Below are 18037 nucleotides of genomic sequence, written 5' to 3'. Positions count from 1 at the left end.
TCGTCTCACCCCTCTAAGGAGCTCACACGTCTCACCCCTCTAACGAGCTCACACGTCTCACCCCTCTACGCTCACTCGTCTCACCCCTCTAACGAGCTCACACGTCTCACCCCTCTAAGCTCACTCGTCTCACCCCTCTGACGAGCTCACTCGTCTCACCCCTCTAAGCTCACACGTCTCACCCCTCTGACGAGCTCACTCGTCTCGCTCACTTGTCTCGCTCACTCGTCTCGCCCCTCTGACAAGCTCACTCGTCTCACCCCTCTAAGCTCACACGTCTCACCCCTCTGACGAGCTCACTCGTCTCACCCCTCTGACGAGCTCACACGTCTCACCCCTCTGACGAGCTCACACGTCTCACCCCTCTAAGCTTCACACGTCTCACCCCTCTGACGAGCTCACTCGTCTCACCCCTCTAAGCTCACTCGTCTCACCCCTCTGACGAGCTCACATGTCTCACCCCTCTGACGAGCTCACACGTCTCACCCCTCTGACGAGCTCACACGTCTCACCCCTCTGACAAGCTCACACGTCTCACCCCTCGAAGCTCACTCGTCTCACCCCTATAATGAGCTCACACGTCTCACCCCTCTGACGAGCTCACACGTCTCACCCCTCGAAGCTCACTCGTCTCACCCCTATAATGAGCTCACACGTCTCACCCCTCTGACGAGCTCACACGTCTCACCCCTCTGACGAGCTCACAGGTCTCACCCCTCTAAGCTCACTCGTCTCACCCCTATAATGAGCTCACACGTCTCACCCCTCTGACGAGCTCACACGTCTCACCCCTCGAAGCTCACTCGTCTCACCCCTATAATGAGCTCACACGTCTCACTCCTCTGACAAGCTCACACGTCTCACTCCTCTGACGAGCTCACACGTCTCACCCCTCTGACGAGCTCACTCGTCTCACCCCTCTAAGCTCACTCGTCTCACCCCTCTAAGCTCACTCGTCTCACCCCTCTAAGCTCACTCGTCTCACCCCTCTAAGCTCACTCGTCTCACCCCTCTAAGCTCACTCGTCTCACCCCTCTAAGCTCACTCGTCTCACCCCTCTAAGCTCACTCGTCTCACCCCTCTAAGCTCACTCGTCTCACCCCTCTAAGCTCACTCGTCTCACCCCTCTGACAAGCTCACTCGTCTCACCCCTCTGACGAGCTCACTCGTCTCACCCCTCTGACGAGCTCACTCGTCTCACCCCTCTGACGAGCTTATTCGTCTCACCCCTCTGACGAGCTCACTCGTCTCACCCCTCTGACGAGCTCACTCGTCTCACCCCTCTGACGAGCTTATTCGTCTCACCCCTCTGACGAGCTCACACGTCTCACCCCTCTGACGAGCTCACTCGTCTCACCCCTCTGACGAGCTTATTCGTCTCACCCCTCTGACGAGCTCATACTCACTCTCCAGGTTTCCAGCCAGCAGGTATAACCAGGTGAGCAGGACGACGGCCGTCAGAGACACCACCAGCAGCTTCAGGCGGCCGCGGCACAGCAGGTTCATGGTGGGACGGCGGCAAGGTCGGGGGGGTCGGGGAGAGAGGAAGGGGGAGGGGGAGGGAGGGGGGTTCAGGTCGGGCTCAGTCCTTCGTCGGGTTCCTGCAGCATCCTTTCATCTGAAGAGAGGAAAACATGGAGTCACAACAGAGTCAACTCACACTGAAAATATTAAGTATATTATATATATACATACATATATCATCACTATGACCCCACTAGAAGTGTGTGTTGCTGCCTGGATCTTATTTAGTTGTTGACTTCCAGACATTTGTGGGCGTTGAACTCCATAGAAACGTAGCGAGCAGGTGACAATAGCAGACGAAACGCAAAAAAACCTGCAGAAATAGTAAGAAACTTTGAATATCATGGTTATAATCCACAACAGACAAATCCTCCTCATTGGGCCTTTGGAAGGCGCCCGATTCTTACGTGTCAGCCAGATGGCCAACTTGGCAGAACCAGATAAAAAAGTTCACCATTGTGTGGACAGCCTTCTGTTTTGAGCAGTATTTTGGACCGAAGATGAACAACATGAAAGAAAAAACCTGTCCAAGACCCTGAAACCATCTTTTTAACCGCTCAAAGAGCCCTGAGAGCCGCGGACACTGAACAAACAAGTGTTCCAGGGTCTCAGTCTGCCCGCAGAAACAACACTCCTCACCAATTTGTGGATCCAGGTGTGCCCGGTATCTGTTGGTGGCTATAGCTCCATGTACAACCCTCCACTGGAGGTCTGCTGTCCGTTTTGCAACAGGCAGCTTGTACATGCACCTCCAGCTGCCTCTCGGGGAAGAACCTGGGCCAAAGAACTCGGTCCACCTCGACTCTGTCAACCCTGCCAGAGAGCGGAGGTTCACAACCTTTACACAGATTTCATAGATGGCTTTTTTCTCTGCTGCCTGAAACTTGTCCAGGTGAGGGGTTGTGAACGTCAGCAGCTTGTTTCCTCCCCCCTGCCAGTCCCCCACCGCTGGGGCAACGAGCATAGTGGGGGGGTGTACTCACTCTCTTCATCCCATTGGTCAGACAGAGTACGGTTTCCTGCAACTGCTCTCAGGCGTTGTGGCAGGGCGGCACAGACCTCCTCCACCATCCTGCTGGTCAACCTGACAGACGTGATGTTAGTGTTCTGCCTGAAGGTGGCCATGGAGTTCCTTGCAAAAAGAGGATGTCCAACCTTTTTTGATTTACAACCTCCTGTATTAATGCTCTTTTATGCCCGTCCCTCCCACCATTGATGTTTAAAGACCCTAAATTGAAGCTCTGCATGGAAAGGTCAGAGGATGGAAGGAGGTGAGACAAGATGAGAAGTGAGCAGTGGAAAGTGGAAAACCCCGTGTGACACATGATCATATTAAACTGTCTTAGTTTGAACCCTTTTACTTTTCCTCACTTTCCTCACGGTTGTGACGTGTTTCTTCAGGCGGAAACGCTTTTTCCATCTAAAAGGTCCAAACCCACCTTTCTCTGCACCACCCCCACAGATCAGATGAACTTCTCCGTGTCAGGGAAATAATCACTCACTTTTACAGATCTATTGAAAGTTACATCCAAAAACGAGTTTATTTCCTCAAGTGAATACAGATCAGAGCTTTTAATGCACGTTTCAGAATTAGATGCAAGATCTGATTCACTCCCATCGTCCATGTCCTCTCCTTCACAAGACAGCTGGCTGTTGGACACAGACCCTACACTCTGTGCGTCATCTAAGGCTGCGCTGAGATCTCCACCTGCAGAACCTGTAGCTGCCTCTTCACAGACTTCCACAGACTGTGGTGGTGCTCCGGTACCAGATGTAGTGAGGACACGGTGATCCGCGTAGAGGGCACCGAGAGCGGAGAGACCTGCACGAAGGTGTCCCTGATAAACACGCCGCTCTCTATCAGCTTGTGGACGTAAGCCTCGCTCGCCACGAACACAACCACAGCTTTATTCATCCGAGACGCGAAGGAAAGGTTGTCATGTCACCTGTTCTCCCACAGCCAGCAGCACCTCCTCTACCGACACGCTGCTGTCCGGTGGAACTACCCGGACTCCGTGCCGGATTGACGGGCGCGGCGTCTCGGAGGACGCCATCCTCCCGAACAACGCCAAACAACACCACTAACCACGCGTTCTACCGATAAATACACCGCTTATATCTCACCTGATCATGTGCAGAGACAGAGGAACAAATCCCAAAGCAGTGAAACAAGAATCAAACCTCCGCGCCGCTCACACTCACGTCCACCACTCACACTCAACCGGAAACAGAAACAGAAGAGAGGAGAGAGGAGAGAGGAAAGAGGAGAGGAGAGAGGAGAGAGAGGAGAGGCTGGAGACATGTGAATGGTTCAATATGTACGGATAATAAATTCCATTGTTTTCAATGTTTGATTCATGGCATCAGAGTAAAACGTTTGAAGGAGTCTCTCCTCACAGTGAACCCCGTCGGTCAGGAGAAACCTACGATTATGAAATAAGAGCTGAAAGCAGAGCTTCGGTCCGTCGGGGCCGCGTCCCCCATTCAGACTGATGGGCTTATTAGCACCGAGCTAATCACACAGGAGACGGTCCTGATTGAGAGAATGATCAGAGGGAACTTCCTGCATTAGAGGAGGAAGGAGATACGAGAGGAGACGAGGAATCGGGTCCACTCCCTCTGCTGACCTCCCACACACACACACACACACACACACACCAGCAGTAATCAGATCACTGTATACGATAGACTACAGTATATAAGAAGTGGATGTGGTCACGGTGACGTCGCTCGTTGGTTCGTGGATGTTCTGTGATTTCGCCGTCGCCATGTTGTTTTTTTAACCACCAGTGAACAGGAAGTGACAATATATGGACTGAGGAGGAGTGATGTAGAGACGCTGTATCCGTCTCTGGTAGAGACCTGTCAATCAGCGTGTAGCCCCGCCCTAAAGCATCCCCTGCTTTATGGTCTATTAGAGACCTGTCAATCAGCGTGTAGCCCCGCCCTAAAGCATCCCCTGCTTTATGGTCTATTAGAGACCTGTCAATCACTGTGTAGCCCCGCCCTAAAGCATCCCCTGCTTTATGGTCTATTAGAGACCTGTCAATCAGCGTGTAGCCCCGCCCTAAAGCATCCCCTGCTTTATGGTCTGTGTGACTCTAAATGGACCATAATGTACTAAATGAACATCATGCTGTATTGAAGAAGACTTGAAACTAGAGATTGAGACATAAACTCATGTTTACAATGTTTCCTGAGGGAATAAATCAAGAGAGAAGTAGAGTCATTTTCTATAGACTTCTATACAACCAGAGGAGTCGCCCCCTGGTGGACACTAGAGAGAATGCAGCTTTAACACATGAAGCTTTGACTTCACTCTGCAGAACTTGTATTTGATCAAAACAACAGAGTTTGAAGCCCAAAACAGCCTGAACTCTGGTAGCAGAAATGTTGCCATTATGGAAGCTAACACGCTAAACTAAAGCTGTCATTCAGATAACGTGATCACACCCGATCAGATCAATCAACCAGCAACAAAGAACCTGACCTGAGTCCCTTTAAATTCAGCTCTTTATAAACTGCATGGACTCCAAATTAAAAGTGAAAACTTGTAACTTTTACAAAATGGGAACTATGAGGGGATGAAACAGAGCTTTGGGTGCAAAGGGAGGAATAATGTCCTTTAAATGATTTGTGTTAATAATTGACTTCTAAGCTTCAGATTAGGGCTGGGCGATAAATCGATTTAATCGATTAATTCGAATGTGTGCTTTAAGGCGATGTGTTTTATTGAAAATCGAGAAAATCGCCCCCACCCCTTTTTCCCGTAGTAGAGTGCGCGCGCATTGTTTACAAACTAAAACAATGGCGGCCAGCAGCTTCACTGCTGCCGCCGCCACCTCACAAAAACAACCCAGCATTTTGGAGACATTCACCAACTGTACTCCGCATGAGAAGAAGAGTGCCCGGTGGAAAGCCATCACGGATGCAGTCGCGATGTATATCGCAAAAGATATGGTGCCCATATACACCGTGGAAAAGCCGGGGTTTATTCACCGTCTCAAAGCTTTGGACCCCAGGTACGTGCTACCAAGCCGTAAACATTTTTCTGACGTTGCCTTGCCTCGGCTGTACAATAGTACACGCCAAAGGATCTCTGCGGAGCTGGAGGGGATGTCATTCTACTCCGCAACAACTGACCTGTGGTCCAGCAGGTTGACCCAGACACCGATCCACTTGACTGGTGGAAGCGTCACCAACTTAACTTTCCAAGGCTAAGTACTTTAGCAAAGAAATACCTCTCTGTGCCAGCTACAAGTGCCCCCTCTGAGAGGCTTTTCAGTGTGTGTGGGGGGGCATTGTTACATGCCACCGTGCATGCCTGAAGCCAGAGGTAGTAGACAGGCTTGTCTTCCTGGCAAAAAATATTTAGAAAAAACATGCACTACTGTTTAATACTGTTGGTTATGTTGTGAATGCACTTGATTTTGTTTACATGCACTTATTTACTGTGCAAAATATGTTATGTTGATGTTAGATCAGATGTTGCACTTTTGAAAATGTGAATGTTAAAGGGTCATATACATTTTATTTCATGCTGTGTTTGTATCAGTGTATTCAGTTAGAAAAGCTTACTGTAAAAAGTTACATTTGCACAGTTGTTTACAATGGAAGGCTACTATTTAATGCCATTTAATGTTATGTTTAATTTAATTTTATATTTAAATGATTCAGGCAAACAAAAGAGTGACCAAATACTTTTTGTATACTACAGGCACCTTTCTACAATGTTCAGGTTTTGTTTGCACTTTATTTTTATCAACCTACTTGGGAAAATCATCACAAAATAAAAGAAAAAATTGTTTTCAACAGCTTCTGTCATCTGCAAAAAATTTTGGGGGAAAAAAATCGATTTAAATCGTGAATCGGATTTTTTGTAAAAAAATCGGAGATTTTTTTTTTAGGCCATATCGCCCAGCCCTACTTCAGATATCTCAAAATTCATAAGAGCACATCAACCAAATATGTTGAAGGAAACCCCAACGGTTCACCGAACATGTGACAGCTTTGTACAAAGTGAATGTGCTTTGCAGGACGGAAGTTTCATATCTACACATCTACACACATCTACACACAGGGCTTCTCGAGCTTCATCCACAACTCTGACGTTTGAATCCCAAACTCAGCATTGGATGCTGCTCAGCTGTTTCTTCCCGAGTCATTTGCTGTGTCGAAAGCATTCACATCTGCACAGGCTGCTCTCATATCATTACTGTGAAACTATTAGTAGAAGCAGGAGCGTAGGATTGTTTCAGACACATCAGAACATCTGCAATAACTCCGGAGCGTTCACATGTTTCAATCCAACGGAATATTCGGCCTCAATCCGTATTTGTTGGCGTTTAAAAAACTACATTTTAACTGCGGTTTGCTCTCCAGAGACAGAAGTGACGAGTTATATTCAGATGAACTCATTTAATCTGAAGACATAAAATATAACATCAACATTCAAAGCTTCGTTCAGAACCTGGTGATCATTGGAGCACCAGGTTCCCAGATAAACCTTCCTCCCATCTCTCCCACGGAGGTCAACACAACTCCATTTGTTCTGCTCACAGCACCTGAACTACTTTCTACCTGAGAAATCAAATGAGTCCACAGCTGCGTGGAGGGAAACCACAGAGCAGCACTCTGAAGCTTCGTATTAACGTCTCAAAGGCAACATATGAGGAGAAGTCCACACTCTCTGAAACAAAGCTCTGATGAATCAGCAGAATGTGTGAAGTACAAAAGATCACTGAAGGAATCGACCTTCTCCCCGTCGGGCTGTTCCTCTCGCTTTGTGTCTCAAATCTAAACGAATGCACCTTCAGGACCTTTGACCCGGTGTCCTACCTTTGGATGTTTGTGTGATCTCAACATGTGGTTACGAGTCCAACTTCAGCTCTTCCTCCTCCTCTTCCTTCCTCCTTCAGAGCTCCGACAATACAACTTTTCTTTTCTTTCTCTCGGACGGACTTTTGTCCCAATTCTTCAACCTCTTGTCGCTGCTTCATGCTCGCCTTCCCTTTCCCTCTGCTCCTCCTCTACCTTCCTCCTCCTCCACCTTCCTCCTCCTCCACCTTCCTCCTCCTCCACCTTCCTCCTCCTCGTGCACAAACACGCCATAAATCTCCTCCCCGGCTCTGATTTCAGCCCCCTCTGCTTCCTCCTCCTCTCCTCGGGCTTCTACTGAAACGAGTTCAGATCCGTCAGACAGATGGGAGGAGGGGGGGAGTGGAAAACAGAGGAGAAACGAGAGGGAGGGAGGGAGAGAGTGAGAGAGTGGAGGTGTCACCTTACATACCGTCAGGAATAATAGAGGGTGAGCTTTGTCCTTTATTCTTTTGAACTCTGTGGAATGTAAAAGTCTTTCCACACCAGAAAAAAAGAGAAGCGATTGGATTTGGTTTCCTCGGTGTGAGCAGAACTTTGAACATTTCATCAGCAGCCGACCGAACCGATCGCCTGCAGCCAACCTGGAGTAAACTACAGTTTGCAGAGATAAACTCATAGTGTTATATCTGCCAAACATGATTTAGCTGGGAGTGAATTCCCGGCTCCTCCCTCTGGTTTATTCCCTGAGGCCTGAAGGTAGAGGTCCACACTGACAGGCCTGAAGGTAGAGGTCCACACTGACAGGCCTGAAGGTAGAGGTCCACACTGACAGGCCTGAAGGTAGAGGTCCACACTGACAGGCATGAAGGTAGAGGTCCACACTGACAGGCATGAAGGTAGAGGTCCACACTGACATGCATGAAGGTAGAGGTCCACACTGACAGGCCTGAAGGTAGAGGTCCACACTGACAGGCATGACGGTAGAGGTCCACACTGACAGGCCTGAAGGTAGAGGTCCACACTGACAGGCATGAAGGTAGAGGTCCACACTGACAGGCATGAAGGTAGAGGTCCACACTGACAGGCCTGAAGGTAGAGGTCCACACTGACAGGCCTGAAGGTAGAGGTCCACACTGACAGGCCTGAAGGTAGAGGTCCACACTGACAGGCATGAAGGTAGAGGTCCACACTGACAGGCATGAAGGTAGAGGTCCACACTGACAGGCCTGAAGGTAGAGGTCCACACTGACAGGCATGAAGGTAGAGGTCCACACTGAAAGGCCTGAAGGTAGAGGTCCACACTGACAGGCATGACGGTAGAGGTCCACACTGACAGGCATGAAGGTAGAGGTCCACACTGACAGGCATGAAGGTAGAGGTCCACACTGACAGGCATGAAGGTAGAGGTCCACACTGAAAGGCCTGAAGGTAGAGGTCCACACTGACAGGCATGAAGGTAGAGGTCCACACTGACAGGCATGAAGGTAGAGGTCCACACTGACAGGCATGAAGGTAGAGGTCCACACTGACATGCATGAAGGTAGAGGTCCACACTGACATGCATGAAGGTAGAGGTCCACACTGAAAGGCCTGAAGGTAGAGGTCCACACTGACAGGCATGAAGGTAGAGGTCCACACTGACAGGCATGAAGGTAGAGGTCCACACTGACAGGCATGAAGGTAGAGGTCCACACTGACAGGCATGAAGGTAGAGGTCCACACTGACAGGCATGAAGGTAGAGGTCCACACTGACAGGCATGAAGGTAGAGGTCCACACTGACAGGCATGAAGGTAGAGGTCCACACTGACAGGCATGAAGGTAGAGGTCCACACTGACAGGCATGAAGGTAGAGGTCCACACTGACAGGCATGAAGGTAGAGGTCCACACTGACATGCATGAAGGTAGAGGTCCACACTGACAGGCCTGAAGGTAGAGGTCCACACTGACAGGCATGACGGTAGAGGTCCACACTGACAGGCATGAAGGTAGAGGTCCACACTGACATGCATGAAGGTAGAGGTCCACACTGACAGGCCTGAAGGTAGAGGTCCACACTGACAGGCATGACGGTAGAGGTCCACACTGACAGGCATGACGGTAGAGGTCCACACTGACAGGCCTGAACAATGTTCCCTCTAATTTTTCATGTGTCTGGGCATACACACAAGCTCCCTGAGCACACTGAGGACCACTGTGAGCAACATCAGATGTGCACGCTGTGGCCACACACCAGTATCACACCTGTTCAAAACCTTGGATCATAGCAAGTTACATGGCTTATTAAAAGAATCAAATTACAGCAGCAATTTTCACTAGTTTACTTTTAATATAAGTGATTTGACAAACTTTAAAGGAAAAAGACAAAAATCTTGTTGTTCATGAGATGTGTAGTATGTTTTATGTGAGAGTCTTGCTTGGCCATGGGAATAGTCCTGCTTTGGCCTGTGTGAGGTCCTGTTGTGGCCTGTGTGAGGGTCCTGTTCTGGAAGAAATGATACATATACACCTTTCAGACATAACATTTTGTTCACATTAAAACATTCACATTTTGCACAATGACGTGTGCTGTAGCTTGTGATACAGTGTAAATTCCTGTAACTCTGTCTGTAAAATATGTAATTACTCAGTTTTTTATTATCATTTCTACTACCCATAAATGATCTAGTAGTAACATAATTGAATGATTAATATCCATAAGTAAAAAATCTTAATAAATGTCACGAGAATATGCACAAATCTGACTTAAATTTTACCTTATTTTTCACGTCTGTCCTTCTCACTTCTCCAATGGTTGTACACTTTGTCCAGGTTGATGGATTCGTCTGCTTCTTGCTTTGACTTTATGCGCATCAGCTGGTCCAAATGTGCCACTTCAAGACGATTTCTGGATGCTGTTTTGATTTTATTTTTATTTTTTTCTGCTGAATGTGACGCTTGAGGTAGTCCAACTTCCATTCAGTCCACATTTTTCCCTCGGAAAACTCATTTGCTACTTTAGCTTCGCTGCATGTTTTGCAGAGTAGACCCTTCCCCCTCGAAAAAGAAGAAATCTCACCCAGTTTCACCGCTTGTTCTTCTATTTGAACATACTCCGACAGCCATTCCATCTTAAAAGAACCACATTTCTTTTTTCCAATGGCTTGGTGAGTGGATGTGTCGCTGCCCGTTCGTTTCGCCATGATAAGGGGTTAGCATTTGCGTCTCGTAACTCCGCCGCACTGTTGTTAGCTAGCTAACCTGCACGGCGCGAATGGGCAGGGCAATAGTGTCAATGCTATGATTGGCTGCGTAGCGTAAGTGAACCGAATCGTATCATTGGCTGGACACCTGTCACTCACTGAGTTACGTTGCAAAATAGTACAGAAAACAAAATTATTATTATTATTATTATTATTGGTTTAATTGATTAGATAAGATTAGGACTAATATTAGATATTAATTAATACGTTTATGTTGAATTTTATTTTATGCGCTGCATAGATTTTCTTGTGCGCTGAGAATGTGCGAGCAGTGCGCGATTGCTCAAGCGCGCAGCTTAGAGGGAACATTGGGCCTGAAGGTAGAGGTCCACACTGACAGGCATGAAGGTAGAGGTCCACACTGACAGGCATGAAGGTAGAGGTCCACACTGACAGGCCTGAAGGTAGAGGTCCACACTGACAGGCCTGAAGGTAGAGGTCCACACTGACAGGCCTGAAGGTAGAGGTCCACACTGACAGGCATGAAGGTAGAGGTCCACACTGACAGGCATGAAGGTAGAGGTCCACACTGACAGGCCTGAAGGTAGAGGTCCACACTGACAGGCCTGAAGGTAGAGGTCCACACTGAAAGGCCTGAAGGTAGAGGTCCACACTGACAGGCATGACGGTAGAGGTCCACACTGACAGGCATGAAGGTAGAGGTCCACACTGACAGGCATGAAGGTAGAGGTCCACACTGACAGGCATGAAGGTAGAGGTCCACACTGAAAGGCCTGAAGGTAGAGGTCCACACTGACAGGCATGAAGGTAGAGGTCCACACTGACAGGCATGAAGGTAGAGGTCCACACTGACAGGCATGAAGGTAGAGGTCCACACTGACAGGCATGAAGGTAGAGGTCCACACTGACATGCATGAAGGTAGAGGTCCACACTGAAAGGCCTGAAGGTAGAGGTCCACACTGACAGGCATGAAGGTAGAGGTCCACACTGACAGGCATGAAGGTAGAGGTCCACACTGACAGGCATGAAGGTAGAGGTCCACACTGACAGGCATGAAGGTAGAGGTCCACACTGACAGGCATGAAGGTAGAGGTCCACACTGACAGGCATGAAGGTAGAGGTCCACACTGACAGGCATGAAGGTAGAGGTCCACACTGACAGGCATGAAGGTAGAGGTCCACACTGACAGGCATGAAGGTAGAGGTCCACACTGACAGGCATGAAGGTAGAGGTCCACACTGACATGCATGAAGGTAGAGGTCCACACTGACAGGCCTGAAGGTAGAGGTCCACACTGACAGGCATGACGGTAGAGGTCCACACTGACAGGCCTGAAGGTAGAGGTCCACACTGACAGGTATGAAGGTAGAGGTCCACACTGACAGGTATGAAGGTAGAGGTCCACACTGACAGGCCTGAAGGTAGAGGTCCACACTGACAGGCCTGAAGGTAGAGGTCCACACTGACAGGCCTGAAGGTAGAGGTCCACACTGACAGGCATGAAGGTAGAGGTCCACACTGACAGGCCTGAAGGTAGAGGTCCACACTGACAGGCCTGAAGGTAGAGGTCCACACTGACAGGCATGAAGGTAGAGGTCCACACTGAAAGGCCTGAAGGTAGAGGTCCACACTGACAGGCATGACGGTAGAGGTCCACACTGACAGGCATGAAGGTAGAGGTCCACACTGACAGGCATGAAGGTAGAGGTCCACACTGACAGGCATGAAGGTAGAGGTCCACACTGACAGGCATGAAGGTAGAGGTCCACACTGACAGGCATGAAGGTAGAGGTCCACACTGACAGGCATGAAGGTAGAGGTCCACACTGACAGGCATGAAGGTAGAGGTCCACACTGACAGGCATGAAGGTAGAGGTCCACACTGACAGGCATGAAGGTAGAGGTCCACACTGACATGCATGAAGGTAGAGGTCCACACTGAAAGGCATGAAGGTAGAGGTCCACACTGACAGGCATGAAGGTAGAGGTCCACACTGACAGGCATGAAGGTAGAGGTCCACACTGACAGGCATGAAGGTAGAGGTCCACACTGACAGGCATGAAGGTAGAGGTCCACACTGACCGGCATGAAGGTAGAGGTCCACACTGACAGGCATGAAGGTAGAGGTCCACACTGACATGTATGAAGGTAGAGGTCCACACTGACAGGCATGAAGGTAGAGGTCCACACTGACAGGCATGAAGGTAGAGGTCCACACTGACAGGCATGAAGGTAGAGGTCCACACTGACAGGCATGAAGGTAGAGGTCCACACTGACAGGCATGAAGGTAGAGGTCCACACTGACAGGCATGAAGGTAGAGGTCCACACTGACAGGCATGAAGGTAGAGGTCCACACTGACAGGCATGAAGGTAGAGGTCCACACTGACAGGTATGAAGGTAGAGGTCCACACTGACATGTATGAAGGTAGAGGTCCACACTGACAGGCCTGAAGGTAGAGGTCCACACTGACATGCATGACGGTAGAGGTCCACACTGACAGGCCTGAAGGTAGAGGTCCACACTGACAGGTATGAAGGTAGAGGTCCACACTGACAGGTATGAAGGTAGAGGTCCACACTGACAGGCCTGAAGGTAGAGGTCCACACTGACAGGCCTGAAGGTAGAGGTCCACACTGACAGGCCTGAAGGTAGAGGTCCACACTGACAGGCATGAAGGTAGAGGTCCACACTGACAGGCATGAAGGTAGAGGTCCACACTGACAGGCCTGAAGGTAGAGGTCCACACTGACAGGCATGAAGGTAGAGGTCCACACTGAAAGGCCTGAAGGTAGAGGTCCACACTGACAGGCATGACGGTAGAGGTCCACACTGACAGGCATGAAGGTAGAGGTCCACACTGACAGGCCTGAAGGTAGAGGTCCACACTGACAGGCCTGAAGGTAGAGGTCCACACTGACAGGCATGACGGTAGAGGTCCACACTGACAGGCATGAAGGTAGAGGTCCACACTGACAGGCCTGAAGGTAGAGGTCCACACTGAAAGGCCTGAAGGTAGAGGTCCACACTGACAGGCATGAAGGTAGAGGTCCACACTGACAGGCATGAAGGTAGAGGTCCACACTGACAGGCATGAAGGTAGAGGTCCACACTGACAGGCATGAAGGTAGAGGTCCACACTGACATGCATGAAGGTAGAGGTCCACACTGAAAGGCCTGAAGGTAGAGGTCCACACTGACAGGCATGAAGGTAGAGGTCCACACTGACAGGCATGAAGGTAGAGGTCCACACTGACAGGCATGAAGGTAGAGGTCCACACTGACAGGCATGACGGTAGAGGTCCACACTGACATGCATGAAATCTTTATGTTTATCTCAATGTTCTGTTGAATATTATCAAAGCGAACATCATTCAAACAGAAGTTATTTGGGGCGTGGCCATGGGAGGTGTGTGGAGGTAGAGGTCCACACTGACAAGGCATGAAGGTAGAGGTCCACACTGACAGGCCTGAAGGTAGAGGTCCACACTGACAGGCCTGAAGGTAGAGGTCCACACTGACAAGGCAACATGAGCTCGACACAGTTCGGTCAAACATAAGGGGGGGGGGGGAACACCTGTCTGACCTGTGTCTCCCCTCATCTCCTCATGTGTCTGTCATCCCCTGGTTGTTATTGTGTGCCATGTGCTCTGTGTTTGTGCTCTGCCTCCACACACCTCCCATGGCCACGCCCCAAATAACTTCTGTTTGAATGATGTTCGCTTTGATAATATTCAACAGAACATTGAGATAAACATAAAGATTTACTGTCAGATTTGTATCACTCAGGAAGGAAAAGATGAGAAATCAGAAGATGTTCTAGATGTAGAATGTTCGTCTCAAGTGATTCACCCAGAAACATTTCAGCCATGATGGAGAGACACACACGCACACACACACACAAACACACAGACGCGCACACACAGACACGCACACAAACACACAGACACACACACAGACACGCATACAAACACACACACAACACAAACACACAGACGCGCACACACAGACACACACACACACACACACACACACAGACACACACACACACACGCATACAAACACACAAACAGGGGCTGCTGCCCCGTCGTCCTCTTCCTGTCCCTCGTCTTAATAAGCTGCTCTCTGTGTTGACACGGCTGTCAGTCGTCAGAGCTAACAGGACCAGACAGCAGCACTGACACACTCTGCATAGGACACACACACACACACACACACACACACACACACACACACACACACACACACAGACGCGCACACACAGACACGCACACAAACACACAGACACACACACAGACACGCATACAAACACACACACAACACAAACACACAGACGCGCACACACAGACACACACACACACACACACACACACAGACACACACACACACACGCATACAAACACACAAACAGGGGCTGCTGCCCCGTCGTCCTCTTCCTGTCCCTCGTCTTAATAAGCTGCTCTCTGTGTTGACACGGCTGTCAGTCGTCAGAGCTAACAGGACCAGACAGCAGCACTGACACACTCTGCATAGGACACACACACACACACACACACACACACACACACACACACACACACACACACACACACACACACACACACACACACACACACACACACACACACACACACACACACACACACACACACACACACACACACACACACACACACACACACACACACACACACACACACACAGCAGGCTGAAGCCACACGAGTCTCAGACAGTGTTCATCCATCTCACCAGATATCTGAGACTCTTCATTCACACGACTACGGTTTGGTTTTTTAATGCATGACATTCTCTCTAGTGTCCACCAGGGGGCGACTCCTCTGGTTGTATAGAAGTCTATAGAAAATGACTCTACTTCTCTCTTGATTTATTACCTCAGTAAACATTGTAAACATGAGTTTATGTCTCAATCTCTAGTTTCAAGTCTTCTTCAATACAGCATGATGTTCATTTAGTACATTATGGTCCATTTAGAGTCACACAGACCATAAAGCAGGGGATGCTTTAGGGCGGGGCTACACGCTGATTGACAGGTCTCTACGTCACTTCCTGTTCACTGGATGTTAAAAAAACAAGATGGCGACGGCCATATGTCGACACAGAGTGGGCCTCACTGACGCTGATAATTCATACCAAAAATAGTTGTCTTGAGTACAATGTGCATTAGGGCTGGGCGGTATACCGGTTGAACCGGTATACCAGTTAAACCGGTATACCGGTTTTAATTTCCCGTACGATATGAATTTCTCATATACCGTCATACCGGTGCACAGCCGAAAACAACTTCTGTTGCTCTTCAACAGGCAGCAAAATATATTGTTCGCCGCTGGGAGCGCTACAATCGGAGCCAGTTGTCTTCGCTGTATTGAGAGGGAACCCTACTCATGGTCATAACTTTATAACAATGAATAACCCACAACGAACGCTCTTTAACACGGCGAAACACCACGACACAACAGTTTGTGACAGATAAACAATTTGTAGCACTAATAATTGTACATTTATAAAATTTCTCCGCCGAACTGCATGCTGGGTAAAGCTCGCTGACAGTCTGCTAACAGCTGGGAGAGGCTCTGTCGCAGTAACGTTACATTAAAGAACAGAACAGAGCGATGCAGGATGAACAAAGACTGAACGAAAGGTATTTAGGTCAGACACATATGCAACGCTGATTACCGTAATATGTGTGGTATTTGTTATGAATGTACAGAGACGTGATGAGAAGCTGTACGTAGAGGGGCTTCTTCTTCTTCTTTTAATTCCATTGGCGGATCGCAACCAACTTGCATAGTGCATACCGCCACCTAGTGTACCGGAGTGTGCATTTCAGGGTAACCTTTTCTTCACTCTTCTGATAATAATTATAAAAATGTAAAAAAATGAATATATATATATATAGTGACTACAGTCACTAACCCAGCACTACCCCAGCACTAACCCAGCACTACCGTTAGTGACCCAGCACTAACCCATCACTAACCCAGCACTAACCCAGCACTAACCCATCACTAACCCAGCACTACCGTCACTAACCCAGCACTACCGTCACTAACCCAGCACTAACCCAGCACTACCGTCACTAACCCAGCACTAACCCAGCACTACCGTCACTAACCCAGCACTACCCCAGCACTAACCCAGCACTACCGTCACTAACCCAGCACTAACCCAGCACTAACCCAGCACTACCCCAGCACTAACCCAGCACTACCGTTACTAACCCAGCACTAACCCAGCACTAACCCATCACTAACCCATCACTAACCCAGCACTAACCCAGCACTACCGTTACTGACCCAGCACTAACCCATCACTAACCCAGCACTAACCCAGCACTAACCCATCACTAACCCAGCACTACCGTTACTGACCCAGCACTAACCCATCACTAACCCATCACTAACCCAGCACTAACCCAGCACTAACCCATCACTAACCCAGCACTACCGTCACTAACCCAGCACTACCGTCACTAACCCAGCACTACCGTCACTAACCCATCACTACCATCACTAACCCAGCACTAACCCATCACCAACCCATCACTAACCCATCACTAACCCAGCACGACCGTCACTAACCCATCACTAACCCATCACTAACCCATCACTAACCCATCACTAACCCAGCACGACCGTCACTAACCCATCACTAACCCAGCACTACCATCACTAACCCAGCACTACTGTCACTAACCCATCACTAGCCCAGCACTAACCCATCACTAACCCATCACTAACCCAGCACTACCGTTACTAACACAGCACTACCGTCACTGACCCATCACTAACCCAGCACGAACCCAGCACTAACCCATCACTAACCCATCACTACCGTCACTAACACAGCACTACCGTCACTGACCCATCACTAACCCAGCACTACCGTCACTAACACAGCACTACCGTCACTGACCCATCACTAACCCAGCACTACCGTCACTAACCCATCACTAACCCAGCACTAACCTAGCACTACAGTCACTAACCCATCACTAACCCATAACTAACCCACCACTAACCCATCACTAACCCATAACTAACCCACCACTAACCCACCACTAACCCACCACTAACCCATAACTAACCCATCACTAACCCAGCACTAACCTGTCACTACACAAGCGTAACGATAAACACACTTTATGATCGTGAATATCAGCAGGAAACAGAAGAAATTAACAGATTATTCAAATATTCTGTATTCATGAAGTCTTTATTTCTCCTCTGGACCCTGAAGTCCACTAACTCATTGAAACACACACACACACATACCAGTGTTTTATACCCATCCAATCGGTGCAGAGGAGGGGTCAGAGGTCAGGGATTAGGAGTGTGAGAGCGAGGCATTGTGGGTGCCCTGTGGTCATGTCGGGTCAGCCCTGTCTGGAAAACAGTGTGTGTGTGTGTGTCCTTGTAAAAGCTCATTAAAAATCTTACAGTCACCTGCAGCCGCGAGCAGAGAACAT

General features: G+C 49.0%; 1 protein-coding gene across 2 annotated transcripts in view; it reads right to left on the bottom strand.

Moving 5' to 3' along the window:
• The window catches only part of large2 (LARGE xylosyl- and glucuronyltransferase 2), a 55259-nt gene that overhangs the window by 19392 nt on the left and 17830 nt on the right, over positions 1-18037 (bottom strand). For both annotated transcript variants that reach the window (XM_079290027.1, XM_079290028.1), the window contains exon 3: positions 1407-1618. In XM_079290027.1, coding sequence (XP_079146153.1) covers positions 1407-1506 — 100 coding nt within the window. In that variant the 5' untranslated portion in view covers positions 1507-1618. The remainder of the gene's footprint in view (positions 1-1406; positions 1619-18037) is intronic.

Source organism: Melanostigma gelatinosum (assembly GCF_949748355.1).
Source record: "Melanostigma gelatinosum genome assembly, chromosome: 2".
Taxonomy (NCBI): domain Eukaryota; kingdom Metazoa; phylum Chordata; class Actinopteri; order Perciformes; family Zoarcidae; genus Melanostigma; species Melanostigma gelatinosum.
Note: the sequence above shows the minus strand (reverse complement) of the source record. Positions and strands in the feature narration are given on the sequence as shown.